Source organism: Chamaea fasciata, unplaced genomic scaffold, assembly GCF_029207755.1.
Source record: "Chamaea fasciata isolate MVZ Bird 193981 ecotype frontalis unplaced genomic scaffold, bChaFas1.0.hap1 SCAF_7, whole genome shotgun sequence".
NCBI classification, from domain to species: domain Eukaryota; kingdom Metazoa; phylum Chordata; class Aves; order Passeriformes; family Sylviidae; genus Chamaea; species Chamaea fasciata.
Window position 1 is genome coordinate 9,449,628 of NW_027094092.1, and position 16,658 is coordinate 9,466,285.

At 39.4% G+C, this 16,658-nt stretch overlaps 1 protein-coding gene across 8 annotated transcripts in view; it reads right to left on the reverse strand.

Annotated features, from left to right (window-relative positions):
* The window catches only part of NELL1 (neural EGFL like 1), a 305,479-nt gene that overhangs the window by 215,288 nt on the left and 73,533 nt on the right, over window positions 1-16,658 (reverse strand). For all 8 annotated transcript variants that reach the window (XM_066187494.1, XM_066187495.1, XM_066187497.1 and 5 more), the window contains 4 exons: window positions 16,026-16,160; window positions 15,091-15,193; window positions 11,654-11,727; window positions 4,826-4,925 (listed from right to left, as the gene is read on the reverse strand). In XM_066187494.1, the coding sequence (XP_066043591.1) occupies window positions 4,826-4,925; window positions 11,654-11,727; window positions 15,091-15,193; window positions 16,026-16,160 (412 nt within the window). The remainder of the gene's footprint in view (window positions 1-4,825; window positions 4,926-11,653; window positions 11,728-15,090; window positions 15,194-16,025; window positions 16,161-16,658) is intronic.

Genomic DNA, 16,658 nt, shown 5'->3' on the forward strand with positions numbered 1-16,658 from the left:
CTCCCTTTCCTCCTAATGAGTGCCAGCAGGAAATCTAAATCCATCAGTCCCACCATATTATTGTGGGACAGCAAATAATTATTTTCTCCAGAAGCAAAATCACTCTCACTACTTCACTGTTCCATCACACTCTCTCTTTTAAGAAGAGCACATCTGAAGTTGCTATGGCTGTTAAGGCTGTTCTTAGGTATTTAAAATTGTGAGCATAACAACATAAAAAATTCTCCCATGAAATTTCATTTGAATTGCTCATGCAAAAGAGAAAAAAAAATCCACTCTTTCAAAATTATACACTGTCTTTGGCAAGGAGAAAAACAGCTAAAGGGAACAATAAAACACTTTCATGACACTGTTTTTTGTATTAGGTTTGTCCCTGGGCTATAAAAAATGTAGCAGGCATGCTGTAAGAAAAATGAGTGATTCTCAAAAGTAGTAAAAAATGTATTTTGTGGCACGATTCTTTGTGAAACTTGAAAATTAATTAAATTTTCTGTAAGCCTAAAAGACACTTGAATAACACCACGTTGTCCTGCTGGAAAGTATAAAGTGGCAACATAGTTTAAGCAGATATTTATATTAAAGCATGGAAATTAAAGGAAAAACAGGATGTACTCTACATAACAATCAAGGATAGATCCCATGTACAGGTGTGGTGAGGTCCATTTATGCATTCAGTACATGAAATTACAAAAATAAACTGTCATTTTAAAGCAGAGCTCTTCCATACTTCTCTCATCTTGCTGTGCACCTCACACAAGCACTGCCCTGAAATCTAGAAATTGCCTCTTAGCAGTATACTATTACCTTCTGCTATACTATAAACTCATGTAGCAAGCCTGAAGAAGAGCAAGTAGGCATTATTTCCTGTCTTTATTTTTCCTACCATTTACAAAAAATAATGGCAATCTAGGAAGCCCATCAGCTCTGTCCACAACAGTGTTCAAACTCTGTTCTTTGCTGACTCACAATTTCCACCTCCACAAACACCACAGATTTATGTTTTTACCCTGCACAACCTGTGGCATTCATCTCTTATTGTGGTAAGTACTACAGAGATTGCTGAGGAGGGTACAGTCTCATAACACAGCATCATGGAGATTTTGTATCTCTCTGTGGTTTTCTTTCCTTCTGTTGATCCCCTTGTATTTATCCTCTCATTAAACAGAAATTCCTTTGCTGCAGCTAGAAAAGCACGAGATGCAAACCTGTCACCCTTGCCCAATTCAGCAAATATATTCTGTACTTCTACAGAACATGAAATTTAATAGAAGTCTTATGGTTCCATAACTACAAACACTAGAAACAACACAAACTGCTACAAAGTAGTAGAACCTAGCAGTCACTAATGTGCACTGACAAACTTAACACAGAAATAATATTCTTATTTAACATTGCTAGTAAATGCTTGCTAAATATTCTGCAGAATAACTCAAGCCTTAGCTAAGAGCTAATGCAACAAATTACCTTCATCATCATACATACAATGTGAAATTTGCTTATGATGTGTGAGTGATTCATGTGGCCTTCCAACAAATAATTTTGCTTATTCAGGACAGCAATTATTACAATATGTCTTCCTTACTACTTTGGCCTAGACAAAAGGAAGCTGAATATAGTCTCTGAAAGAAGTCAGTCTTGCAAACAAGAGAAGCAATCTATCCTCTCCCAGTAAAGGATTTGTTGGCACAGGACAGGATCAGGAACTGAGTCTGCTTGCCATATCAGAGAGCACCTGTTTGCTTGAAAAAACCCACACCAAATATGGAATTCTAAATAAATATCCATTTTTAACAACAGCCCATGACAAAATTATATACTACCACTTTGGGTTGCATGCAACTGAAGCAAAAGTGTCAAGCAGCATATATTCTACTTCAAGATATAAAAAGCAACTTAGGAGTGCTAAATTGAATTTATGCCTTTGTACAGTTGACAAATTTGATCTTATCTTTAGGCATCATTTTCAAAAGAATTTTAAAAAGCCATAAGGAAATACAAAAGGAGGAGGTACTGCTTTAGCAGTCAGCTAAAGCAGAACTGAAGTGAAAGTTTAATGTGTCAAATCGAAAGCATCATGTACCAGAATTCCTAGGAAGGGAAAATACAATTCCTTCCCTTTCTTCTAGGGATCATCATATAAATATACATGTTCATCTTATATTATAAATAATGAAGCCAGTCTGGGGATGAATATCTAAAAAGAGTACCTATCAGTAACAATAATATGGAAGTGAATAATTATGGAACTTATCTTCCATCAGCTTTGAAGCTTTCATATTTCTAATCCTTTTAAGTAATGAATAAATTCTTTTCAGTACTGCAATACATCAAACTGGGCCATCTGTTAAGAAGTATCATTAAGACATCAAGCCCTCTGAGGGACAGAGAAGCAACATTTACTGCTTCCTTAAATAGTTGCAGATGTTTCTAGAAGCTACTAAAAAAATTAATGTGTATATTCTCAGACCATGACCCTACAGGGAGTCTCAAACATGCTGGTCCCTGTAACCACATGCATGTGTTTTTAAGTTCAGGGCCTAAGTAAATATTTAACCATGCGTATTTACTAATTCATATTTACTGGCACAGGGAGAGATTCGGAGCCCCTCCACCACCATCTGCAAGGGCACTGGAGGAATTTATACACAGGCAAGACAAATACTCCAGCAGACCTCAGTAACCACCTAAGCCTGCAAATACCTAATGCTCATTTGGCACACCTCTTGCTTGAATGTCTGAGGTGCATCACTAAAGGCTGACATGTGAGTCCTGACAGCCCAGGCTCCCCTCAAGCTCAGCTGAGACTGAGCAACAGCATCAGCCTAGTCCCCACTCCTCCCAGAATATTCTTCATGATATCTCAGATAGCAGAACAAAAAAGGTGGAATAGGAATTTCTGCTTTCCTCAAACTAATAAATTTCATTTCCCAGCTATCATTATTGCAGAGACAAGTTCAAAAATACGATCCAAACAGATCTAGGGCCAAGAGAGGAAAACCAATACCACAAAAAAAGACAAAAATTCATTAAAGCCATCATACTTACAGTCTGAGGGACCAGATACATGGCTTGGAACAGAGGATACTGAAATTACCTGTGAGTCCACCCTGTATGAACAAACACCCCAGTGCAGAAGTTTGCTTTCAGATCTGCATCACACTGCGCCACACCACACCAAGGCACAGGCTCAGGTGCCCAGGTAAAACCTTTGCTGCTCATCAGCCTTGCCACTCCAACTCACCAGACCAATTCAGCTCTTTTGCTGAGACTCACCACCAAGAGAGAGATGAGGAGCAGCAGTACAACACATGTGGACTGACTATTCCCCCTATTAGAACACTTCTTAAAGAAGAAAGAAAGCTTGTTCAGGTTTCTTAACCTTGTGTTGAGGGTTAGGTTTGCTCCTTCTTTCTCTAAAGAATTTTTTTCCCATAAGTTACCAAGGACACCAAGTGTTGGATACTTGAGAGTACTTAACCGAAACAAAGAGGTGGACAAAGTTGGAAGGGGGAGATAACGCAGGTAAAAGACAGAGCTTGAGGCAGCTGCGGGCCCTTCTTTTTCCGGCGTTCGGGGAGAGGGAGAACGGCTGTTGCTGGCTGGAAGAGTTTCACTGTGCCCAAAGGGATCCAGTCCTAGGAAATCTACTATCACCGGTTCGGCCTGAATCCTGAATTCTCCCTGCCACCCGCGGGAGCTGGGCCAGGCACTGCCTCGCCTTCGGCTTCTTCGGCGCTGCTCCTCTTGCTACAGTGTGACCCTGCACTCCCTGGGTTGCCAGGACACCCTGCCGTCCCAGCTACCAGCCCGGAACTTTTCCACTGTTTCAGCTTGGTGCTCTGAGGATCCTGCAGGGACACCGAAACCAAACTGCCCTGGGTTTTGTGAAACAAAGCCCTCAAGGTTCTTGGTACTGTTTTCATTTGTTATTAATGCTGTAGTTGTTTCGTAGGTTTTTTTGTTTGTTTCCTTTGTATTACACACTAGTAAAGAACTGCTATTCCTATTTCCCAAATCTTTGCCTAAGAGCCTCTAATTATAAATCTATAATTGAAAAAAAAAAAAAAACAAAACAACGAGTGGATGGGGGGGGGTTACACTCTCCATTCCAAAAGAAAGTCCAGTTGTTTGGTTTTTTTATTACCTGCCAGACACCTGTCTTCCCAAAACAAGACACCTTGCAATGCCTGCACGGTCCTCATTTAAGGGGATTTCCTCAATTAAGATTTTAGTTATTGCCTGTTAGGTCTAGTCCAGCCTACAACCATGACTCACAGCACTGAAAGGAAGATGAAACCTGCATCTCAACATCCTCTGGAAGGAGGAAAAATGAGGTTCTGGGCTCTAGTGTTAATTTTTTAATTTTTGTTTGGCATCAGTATTATGTTATGTCCAGCTTAATTCATAAATTAGTCCTGAGAGTGCTCAGATCTAATTCAACCTTCTAATATCCATCAAACTAGAATCTTAATGCTATTTTTGTGATTTTAAAATAGAGACCTGTAAAAAAACACTTTCAAAACCCTGCAGTTGTAAGTTTAAGCAACAAAATGTATTTCTTTTTCAAATACAATACATTCCTTTTAAAAGGAATTTTTAGGAGATATTGGTTCCTTTCTCTCACAGCTCTTCCATTTCTCCCTCCTGCCTAATTCAGAGCAATTACAGCTTTATATCTGGTAAGCCTCCTAACCAAAGGAGTATCACAGGCTGGTTTTAGGATCATGCTTACAGAGGTACTTAATATGTCATTAAAAAGGAATTGTTCCTTTCAATGCATCCCCCTCTTGAATCAACAACTTACATTCCTTTTAGGCTGGCTTACCTCTACAAACACTGCAACACTGGTTCTCTGGAAGAACGTGATCTTCTTCTGAGCAGTTCAGCGGTGGACAAGTCTCTGTTACTTTTACCAAAACTCCATTCTGAAAATAAACAACATTTAAAAAAAAAAAATTACACTGGTGAAAATGCATGCAGTGGCAAGGATCACATACTTTTCCATCCACAGCACTAGCCATCTCCAGTAACAAAACTGGTAAACTAGCAAGAAGCAAGTTAAATTCATTTGTTCCACCGTAACATCAAATCTAGAGCAACCTACTGTGCATTTTTCTGCCCAGCATTAAAAAATAAATAAATTAATTAAAAGACAAGGCACTTCACCTTAAAATTCTATCCTAGTTCTACCAAATATGTAGTCTCAAAGTATTCTTTCCAAGTATTTGAAAGAACTAAAGAATTTAATTCCAGGTTAAAGACAGTCTTTCTGCTTTCTGCAATTCTGAGCTTTAGTCCTCTTATTTCACAGTCCACATACTTCAGTGATAAGGTATTCAACTCCAATACACACAGCAAGACCAGTATTTTCAAGGGTTGTTCTGTCATGTCCAATTGCAAGAGTTTGTTGTTTAGAATAACTGATCACCTTATTTCCAAAGTTAGGTCCTTCAGAGAAGAAAGCTCATCTTTAGATATCCCTTCAGAAACTGCTGTGTAAAATCAAGCTAAGGATGTTTCTATGATTTTGATTTCTAGATTTAGAGTAAAATTGTGATAGGAGGTCTAGATGCTGGTAGAAACTTTCTATAACCATGGACATAGAGCCTTCATGGGGAGATTTTTGCACCAAATTTTACTCCATCTTATTCCCATCCAGCAGATCAGCCTCACTATGTCTCCAGACCAAACAGCTCCCCAGCACTTAGTTTGTTGTTTTGTAAAATCTTGTCCCAAAACAGTCTTCTCTTTCACCTTATCTTGTTCAGCACCCCTTCTGCAGCTACACCACCACTGAGAACCAGCAAGTGGAGCAGAAATTAACAACAAGGGGTTTTGCTCAGTAGTAACTACCCCACAGGACTGTCCACATCTGAGTAATCTCATTTTCCAAGCTATGAAACTCCACTAAAAAAGCAGGCAGCCTGATATGTTGCCAAAACACCTTTTTAACATCTGTCTATCCCCACTCCTCCCAGAATATTCTTCATGATATCTCAGATGACAGAACCAAAAGGTGGAATAGGAATTTCTGCTTTTCTCCAACTAAGAAATTTCATTTCCCAGCTATCATGATTGCAGAGACAAGTTCAAAAATATGATCCAAACAGATCTAGGGCCAAGAGAGGAAAACCAATACCACAAAAAAAGACAAAAATTCATTAAAGCCATCATACTTACAGTCTGAGGGACCAGATATGTGGCTTTGAACAGAGGATACTGAAATTACCTGTGAGTCCACCCTGTATGAACAAACACCCCAGTGCAGAAGTTTGCTTTCAGATCTGCATCACACTGCGCCACACCACACCAAGGCACAGGCTCAGGTGCCCAGGTAAAACCTTTGCTGCTCATCAGCCTTGCCACTCCACCAGACCAATTCAGCTCTGTCTCTCCAGCCTCCAGGAGCTCTCACAGTGATGCCTTAAGTTTCAGCTTTCATGTTCTTCACATTCTGTCCTGCCCAGGGGTGCAGTTCTGAGCCTCATATTAAGTGCTGCTAAGCTCGCTTCACAGAGTAGGGAGACAAAACAAATCCTTTTCCTCCTGGAGACCAAGGACAACTTTCAGGCCCAAAAGCACAAACAAGGGTGGGCTGGAGGGAGGAACAGGAAGGATGGGACCTCACAACCTGAAGCTGGAATTGGACAATTAAACCCCAATATGCAAATGGACCAAAACTTATAAAAATGTGAGATCTCATGACTGGTCGTCCATTTTGTGACCATTTTGGGTCCACCTTGGGTGTGGCCCTGGTCAGGCTCTTGTCCTGCCCAAGGTATATCCTGGTGGCCTTTCAATAAATACCTACTTTATTCTCCAGCTGTGTCCAGTCTCTATTTCAGGTCAGTCTTCCCAAGGCATCAACAGCGTTGAGCTGCCCTACAGACTTAGGAAATGTCTGCTGAGCCTACATGGCACAAATGATGTGCCCCAGGTGCCCAGCAGCTTGCAGGACTTAGAGATGAGAAGTGCAGCCAACCCAGGGAAAGCAAATCTGGCCATTCTGTAATCCCTGTCCATCACTGCCCCTGACACTGCACCCTGACACTAAAAATCCTAAGGCTAAGCAGGGCCAGTTGCCTTTACTGGCAAGTTGCATCAGTTGCTGCCATGAAAAATAATGCTTAAAAAAAAACAAGTAACAAAAAAACAAACCAACAACAACAAAAAAAACCACAACAGGCATCTGCTTTTCTTATTTTTTGTAAGGAAAAGAAGCTCCGTACAGCAGCAGCACAGAGGGCACACGTCATCAGAGCAAGGACCCACCAGAGCAGTGATGTTAATGGAGGCATTAGGTCTCCTCCTGATTTCACCTCCACAAGGCAAAGAGAGGAATCCCCCATGGCTGTCTGTGCAGCTGCAAGATCAAAGGTGATAAACGAACCAGACACTGAGCCACCACTCGCTATCACATTATCAAACAACACTAGAAAAGATCTGGCAGTAACTCATTGCCTATTTAAGCTCAGACAGGACAATTACAGCAAGAAGAGTAAAGGATGTCAGCATACAGGCAAAAAGTGTTGACTGACAATAAATCTGGCCAGAAAAATATGGCAAGAAATGGTATGAAAGTCAAATGAGTGTCAGGATGAGTCAAAAAACTAAAGACAAATTTATTCCAAGCTCACTGCTTCTTTAGTGACTCACAAGGAGATTAAAGAACACAAATGAGAATTCCATTAATTTAACAACAGTAAGATTTTATTTCCTTAAGTTTTCTATTTTCTGCAGAATTTGCATCTTGGGAAAACAAATTAAACTTATTTGTAATTAAGTTTTAAAACAATTAAAACATTTCCATGTTGAGGATTCTTTCGGTTAAAATCAATTTGTTATAAACTAGTACAGATCCAATTATAAGAATTATCATCATCATATTTCAGATTTCATCCACTGAGATAAGTAAGAAGAGTTCACACTTCAGAATTATCGCTTCAGGCAGCCTTAGAAAAATTACTCCTTTTTATATTCAGTTCACATATGTAGTAGTCATAGAATGTGAACAGAAATAGATGTAAAAAGGACTTTTTTTTCTGGAATAAATATATCAAGCTTCAGTTGTGACACACGATCCACAAAGAACGAGATCTGGAGTCAAAAACTTTCAATAAGATAATTAAATTTCTTGTAATTACCAAGGTAAGTACATAAAAAAAGGATTGGATGTAAGCCTAATCAGTGACATGCAGTGAAAATCTGAACAACAAACAGCTCACCTCACATGATTGGCTTCGAAAATTAACAGCAAGATTTCAGATAATGCTCTTTTGGTGGGGTTTCTTTTCCTGTCTGAATCTATCTGTGCCTTGGTTCCAGACAAGACAGGGTTGATCTCTGCAGTAACCAGAAGGGGCATGTCCAGGACAGGAGGTTATTCTACCCCACCTCCCTCTGAGGTGGGGCTGGTGGGGTCCAGAGGGAGCAGTCAGGAATTGTGGTTCCCCGTGAATCCATCACCTCTTCCCTGTACCCTTTGTCATTAGTATTGTTGCTGCTACTGTTTATTTTTTTTATGTCCTTGCTGATTCCAGTAAATTGTTCTTATCTCAACATGTGATCTTTACCTTTTGTGCCTCCAATTCTCCTCTCCATCCTACCCAGGGAAGCGAGTGACGTGGTTTCAGTGAGAACACCACATCTGGGAATATCATTCCTAACCCATAACAAGCTGGTATTGATCAGTCACCTAGGACACAGTTTCAAACAGCAGCCTTAGTTGTCACTCTTAAGAAGTACATTGTTCCTCATCTTTACTAAAAACTTTTCAGGGAACCTTCCTGAAAGCTGTGGGCCCTGTCCATCTCGTATGGCACCCTGTGACTGCCTGCTCCCAGCATTAATGAACAGGCATTTATTTTTGTGCCCTTTGCTGCCAAGCTTGTTGTCTGTTTATGAACAGGCATCATGTCATTCACAGGCAGCTGATCAACTGCAAATTCCCCCTCCAACAAAAGTTATAAAAATCCTTCCATTGACATTCAATGGCCCAGATCACCCTACTGGTGAAACCCAAACCCCCCCCCCCCCCAAAAAAAAAAAAAACCCAAAAAAAACCCCACAAAAACAAAACACCAAAAAACCCTAAACAAACCAACAAACAAAAAAACCCCAAACACTTATTGAATGCAGAAAGGTGCAGTTATCAAAAGCTCGTACACACTTGCATTTTCTGGCCTTCCCAGCACAAGAGAGAGATGGAACAGCTGGGGAGAGATCAGCCATGGACCACAAGGATAAATAATAGACTGGGGCATCTCTGCCAGGTGGAAAGGCTGGGAGAGCTGGGCCTGTTTAGCCTGGAGAGGAGAAGGCTCAGAGGGGATCCTACAGACACACAGAAATACCCAAAGGGAAGATGCCAAGAGGATGGAGCCAGGTTCCTCTCAGCAGTGCCCAGTGACAGGACAGGGGCCCATGGGCAGAAACTGAACCCCAGGAAACACTCCTGCGGTGTGAGGCTGCCCAGGGAGGCTGTGGAATCTCCATCCTTGAAGATATTCAAAAGCCACGTGGAAGTGGTCCTGGGAAACTGGTTCCAGGTAGCCCTGCCTAAGCAGGATAGCTGGACAAGATGACCTCCAGAGGGTCCCTCCCAATCTGAACTGTTCTGTGATTGTTAGAAATACCTGTGCGCTCATTTTGTCATTGTAGATTCATCTGAAGAATGTTCGTGGGCAGGATTCCAGCTGGGAATGGTTGCTCATGAATAACATCTGTGCTTATGGTTAACAGGATGTGCATCATAAATATTTTTAGTCTGGATTAGTTTTGAAAAATTTAACAAAAAAAAAAAGGTCTCTCAGCCTGATAAAGAAAATCTTTGATCTAGCTGGATCCACAAGTAGTAGTATTTTTTTTTTTTTAGATGGAAAAACGATAAAAGTTAAAAGCCTCTTAAGTTTGGATCAGTACCAATGCAAAGAATGAGGAATCTATCTTCAAATAAAAATTGAAATGTGAAATTTCAACTTAATCTTTTTGACATTACCCCACTTACAAAAATATCCTTCTTTATAGACACAAAGATTTTCAAGTCATCTTTATCAACACTATTACACTGACAGTAGATGTGTACCCTCCACTGTACTCCTTCACGGATCAGCAGCCTTTGAAACTTGATGTCAGTTTTTCATGTCTGGAAAATTAAACCATATTAAATTTTGTATGGTCCTCCCCTATGACCAAGTCCCTCCTTTATTCATGTAACACCTTGTCCACACAGGACAGAAAACAATGACACAGCCACAATTTGAGCATTCCCAACTGAGGCAGTAGACAAATAAATCAGATTTAGGAGGTCATGCTGAAGACATATTGAATGAACCTCCTGCACGGAGACACAGCACCCCACAGAAACAGATGTAAGCACCTCCTTCAAAACCTCACCCCAGGCCAGTGAGGTTTAATGTCTTGTTGTAGCATAGTTGTGGAAAACACTTTAGTTTGTTGTGGTTTTTCTGAAGGCATGCATCAAGCATTTTTTTATGGTGTCACATTCACAGATGCCATTTTGAATATTGATCAATACTGTCAATTAAGATGCAAATACCAACGGCAACGTTACTGTAATTAACATTGCCATATCATTTTCCTTTTAACAATAAGCAAAATAGAAATGCTGTTTTCATTATTTTACTCATTGCTAATGACAGATATTTGATGGTTGGTATTTGCTTTTAATCTTTGTGAATGTATTATCACACTCCTAATGATGAAGAAGGCACTCTTATTTATAGCACAGAGGAGTTCCACACACATAATTCAGATCAGCCTCTCTGGTTTCAATTGAACGTGAAAACACTCCTGTTCTCATTTTATACATGTACTTCTACTCTCAAATAAACATTCTATGTCCTATTATAAATAACTGGCATCTTAGTCTGCGTTCCAAGGCAACGACCTTGTCCACGCATTTGTGTACGCAGTGCTGAGCACCCCATACAGCTCAACAGCAACAACAGCAAAGTAATTCTGCATAACAAGCTGTTTCCACAACATCCGCAACCAGTTATTGTCCATTTCCATTAGCGAACATCAAATTGCTACTCTGTACACTCAGCACTGAGCACAACAATAATGAGATCACCGTAATCTTTTCCAATGCTCACACTCACCAACGCTCCCTGAATGGATCTAACATGGCCTCCGTTCACCTGTGTTCCCAAATACTGACTGTCATAGTCCAAATGTCATGAATTTGCCAAGAAAGAACTCAGTCCACTCCACTGCTCGGTAATTCACCTCAATCGTTAGAAGAGCTGTATACAGTTTAAACAATACTAGGGGAAATACGGAGTAACTCACACAATATAGCAAGAAGGTTGCTCCGAATTTTAGCAAATTGGCTGAAATAAATAATTTGCTCAAGAGGCTGTTACTTTTTCCTAAAGCTCATGAAAGCAGAGATAAGAGAAAACACTCTTCCAAATCTTTTTGCCCATATTTTTCCTATCCTGCAGTGGTCATATTCCTGCCTTGTTTTCATATTTGTGGCATTCAGTGACTTCAAGGTCACCTTTTTCAAGACAACAGATATCACATTTGCATGAAGGAAGCCTAAAGAAATGCACTAACTTTTCACTGTCACTTCTGAACACCACAGATACATTTAAAATCAGGAAAGGTTTATACAACTGAAACTTACTCGACATTCCCTGCAGCTCTTGGTTAATACTCGTTGACCTTCTGCTAGCACTTTGCCTCCATAGATACACTTGGCTGTAATTCGAGAGAAGGAGGAGGGAGATTAAAAATTAACTAAATCAGTCTTTAAGCAGCAAATAAATGCAAGGTATAACACAGAAGTAAAACCAGTACTCACATACACTGAAAAAATATCGAAACATCAGAAACATGATGCATTTTGCTTTCATCAGGAGTCAGTATTACATATAATTACAAACAAAGTAACAAACAATAAATTAATTTTAAGAGAAAGTAGCCTCTTTACCCAAACTAAAGCGAGGGAATAAGAGCATAAACAATATATCCTGGACTAAATAACTTATCATTCAATACAAAGTATTTTCACTACTGACATCATGTAGAGTAGCTACAGTACTTGTGTTCCTAGAGGTCCTCGTGACTCACTTCAAGAAGTGGAGACATTTATTAGCGTCCAGTTCATCACGAGAATAATGTAAGCACAGATTTCAATCAAGCCTTCACATTTTTTGTGGGCACAGAGGTGAACTCTTCAACTTGCTGGAGGACTGCACCAACAGATTAGATGCAGTGAATGACTGTACTGAATCAACAAACTGCAAAACTCTATTTCAGGAAAATATTCTTCAAGCACACGTGAAATGCAGATTTTCCCAGGAAACTGAGAACTCATACTACAAAATTCTTGTCAGAAGTTTTGATCCTTCTGCCAAAGATAAGCAGCTCCACAAATGAACCAACAGACTGTAACACATGATCATGCCCTGTTCACTTCATGGCAAAGTCACCTAGCTTGGGATTACTGCCACCATGAAGAAGGCAACATGCATCAGGGCCAAAGCAGCAAACAGCTTGGTCAATTACGACCAGAATTATCACAGTCCCCATGCAACTACATGTCTGAATTCCAATTCCAGAGAAGGACAGTAAGTCCGTCAATTAAAGAGAACAGCTGGACTGTTACGATCTCACACAAATCAAGCATCCACTATAAAACCGCCCTGCATCACAAACCAGATCAATGCTGAGCACTGATAAAATAACTTTCTGCTGTGACATTTCAGCTCTTTCTGTACTTGGCCAGTAGAAATCTGACCCATGGCCCTGAAAGGAAAGCTAAAAGGTGTGAATCCTACGTTGCCATTGAACAGTGTTTTAAAGTTTTGCAGAGTCAAGCCACGTGCACAGTGCAAGTGTTCAGATAAGTCTGTTCTCAAAAGACACAATGAATCTAGGACTGTTTTACCTAAATTTCCCTCCTGAGTGCCCAGGTAAGGGAAACACAGGTGCAAGTGTGTTCCCCTTACAGGTGATGCCAACAGTTCCACAGCAGCACCTGTAGTAGCCTGATTGATTCCCAAATTTTAAGCAAAAGAGACTGCTAGATCAATCTCCATGACCCTTCAGACATAAATTTGCTTCTAATGACTCTTTGCAAAAATGCTCATTTCTTAAAAAAAAAAAAAAAATTATGATTTTCAGGATAACTCAGTTTTCATCATCACTAAAGCAGTTTAAAAACAATCTTCCTTTCGGTATTCTAGTTTTCTTTGTTTTTCAAAAGCTGCCCTAGTTTTTTTGCCTGACTTGTTGTGATCTCACTTCTGAAGAAAACTTCAGATGAGGAAGCTTCATTTAAATTAGGAATCCCAGTAACTATTTTTAGGAGAATTTGAATAGGGACATTTCCTCTTTCTTTCTGTCTTCTCCTGACATGACTGCTTTTAACAAAAGAATGGACACACTGGAATGCAAGTTAATGTACGATTCAGAAAAACTATATTTAAAACAAAATTACAGTCTTTTGCCAAGTATTATTTGAAATGCTAACACAAGGTGGCAGGGATCAAAACTGCCTAAACCCCTTAACATATCAGACATACAGAGCTTTGTTCATTAACCCTTAGCTAAGATGGGAAAGTGTTCAATAACTCAGCCATTCAATAATCCCTGGAGACAGCAAATTACAACTGATGGTTCTATCAGAGCTAAATAGAAAAAGCACAGAGAAAATAATACCTGCAGTGTAGCTCCTTGGAAAACCTCTGCAATTACTACTATCTACCTAGAGGTGACTAACTGTGGTCCTAGCACATCATTTTGTCAAGGAGCTGGCATTTACAATCAATTTCAATCAACTTCCATACGTCTCTTCCCATTGACTGACATGCTGAGTTCTTGTCAGAATAAGGAGTCAAGTTTGTGCCAATCACTGACAAAAGGGAAGTATGATTGTTCATCTTCCCATTACAAATAAAAGGAACAGTTTACTCATGAGGGTATAGGCTGAATCCACAATTTTGTGCCTTACAATTTCTATGTGTCAGATTTTGACTCTTGTGCATACATCCAGTTTCATGAAAGAACTTCCTAGACTTTCCAAGTTAAAAATAAAAATATTTTGAGGCAAAAAAAAAAAACCAAACCAGGCCAACATGGCCACTTTACCACCCAAGTACTCTGTTCATGAACATCTTTTAGTATGCAGAATATTCACGCTGACATACAGCTGAGAGAAATGAGATTACATGAGAAACAAGAGCAAGTGCAAGATCACAGCTAAAGGATATTTGTGCACAAAACTAATGAATTCAATGACTGAAGAAGGGTGACAGAATGCTAATAAAGTGCTATTATTTTCCTAATAAATCCTAAAATAATTCAACACTCCTGTCCAAATAGATTATTGAAAAGCTCATGCATGATGTTTACTCATCTTCCAGAACAGATCAGGGAAAGAGAATTTGTGCTTCTTAAGGTACAACTGGCATTAGTATACAGCTAAAATTTTCATACATAAATTGTCTTTGTTCTTTGTACTACATTAAAGTAACGAATATTGAATATTCCTTCCATGAACTTTACTGAACAGCTTTCATTCCCAGAAAAAGGAACTGAAAGCTGATGATAACACAAATCACAAAATTTACTTAGCTTTCCTTTCTTCTCATTAATTTATTTTGTGATTAATTACAGCAAACAAAAGCTCCATGCAGTGATATTAAGCCAGGGTCTGATATTCTGTCATGCTTATTTTAAAGAACAGCCTTTTAACTTGATATAAGATAGGCGAAAAGACAACAGCTTGATTAGTTACTCATCACAAAAGAGAGTTCAGACCATAGGCTTGATGCTCCTCAACATCAAGAGGAGATACAAACTACAGCCAAGTCAATCTTCTCAGCCTCCAACAGGATGAATAATTTTACACTAACAGCAGGTAAAAATAGTACCTCACAAATTTGCAATGCTCGTTCATTTCTCAGCAATTATTTATTTTCTTCTTAAACCACGTTTGCCACTATGACTCACGCAACCAGAATTACCAGGACCTCTGAAAACCACTACAAAAACGTGCCTGCTGGAAGGACAAGTTTAACTATGCTGAAATAGGTGAGGTCTGTGTGGTGTACTCACCCCTGCACACCTTGCAGCACTGACTTTCCACGTGCACGGGGAGAGCATCAGGAGGGCATTCCAGAGGGGGGCAGGACATCCTGCGGCATTCCACAGCTCCACTCTGGGCAAAGGGGTTTGAGACAAAACTCAGCTGCTGCAATTTGTGAGTGTTTTATACAAAACACTGAGAACTGCTTAAGTAAGTGAAAAATACCATTCTGGATTACAAACCTGTCCTTCAGTAACAGATTTAATCCCACCCAGCTAAAAAATGAACCAAGGTGCAGCTGAAGGTCAACTGCTTTCAGTATTTTCACACATATTACTGGTTTTACCCCCCATTCGCAGGGCAAAATACATTAACTGGAAAACATAAGTCAAGAACATAAGCCCTACTTTCTGTACGCTGTTCCAACCATCTTTTTAATGATCAGGCTACTATTTTCCTGAGCAAACAAAGGCTCCCTTCAGATATTTATCAAATAATTTCAAAGACACAAGTTTTACATACTAATTCTCTTTCTGTCCCTTGTATTTTTCAGTCTGATAAATGCTGAAAATGAATCTGCAAGTTGTTACCATGCAAGATGCAACTAAGCATCTATGAATAATATTAAGATAATGCCTCTTTTTTGAAAAAGCTACTGCAGTGAAAACAACTCCAAACCAAACACAGACAATACCACTCCTTCACCCCAAAATCACAAAGTCCTCACAGCTATAATTAGAACAAATAAGAAAGCATTGTCAAGGGAAAGCAGATTTTATGTATGAAGCTCACAAATAAGCAATCTCTAAATTTTATCTATTTTACCATTTCTCTCTCTATTGTCCATGCTGCCACTAGATGCATACTAAAAACACAGTAATTCTCAGAGTGAACATTATGTATTCAAAGGCCATTTTCACATTTTCATTAGATCCTATCCTTGAAACTCTTTGGAAATTCTTACTTTGCATGTGCAATTCCTGCAGTGATCATCTTCAACCCATGAGTCTTTGTCTCTGTAGATCAATCCATTTACTTGACAAGTCTTCTCACAATGACAGTCTTCCAACTGACTCAGTCTTGTTTCTGCATAATTTAACTATAAATGAAAGTAACTTGATGAGATTTCTGCAATTCCAACACATGATTCAAAAAAGCAAAAACCAGCAGACTTACTTTTAGCCAAACCAACTTTGACTATAACCTTCAAAACACTGAACCAGGAAATCAGCAGGTACAGACTTAACCTTATTCCTCAGATTTTGCTGGAGTTATTACATGGTCATCCCACACTATGATCAATGGAGAAACCATGCTCCTGGAATAAACCCTGGGCTTGTGGCTAGCTCTGAACATTCCTTGCTGCTACAATAGGAATACAGGTTTAATCTTTAGTGGAAAAAAAAAAACAACCCACAAATAAAACCATTAAAATTTACATGGAAAATTCTGTGATTCATGAAAGTATTCCTAGCTGTATAAACCCATGATGTAAATAAACCAGATTGCCTAGTCCATAAATGAACTCAAGTGCTTGATTTTTCTTGATTTTAATCAAAGTCAAGCTTGAACCTTTTTGACTTCCAGCAAGGAAAGA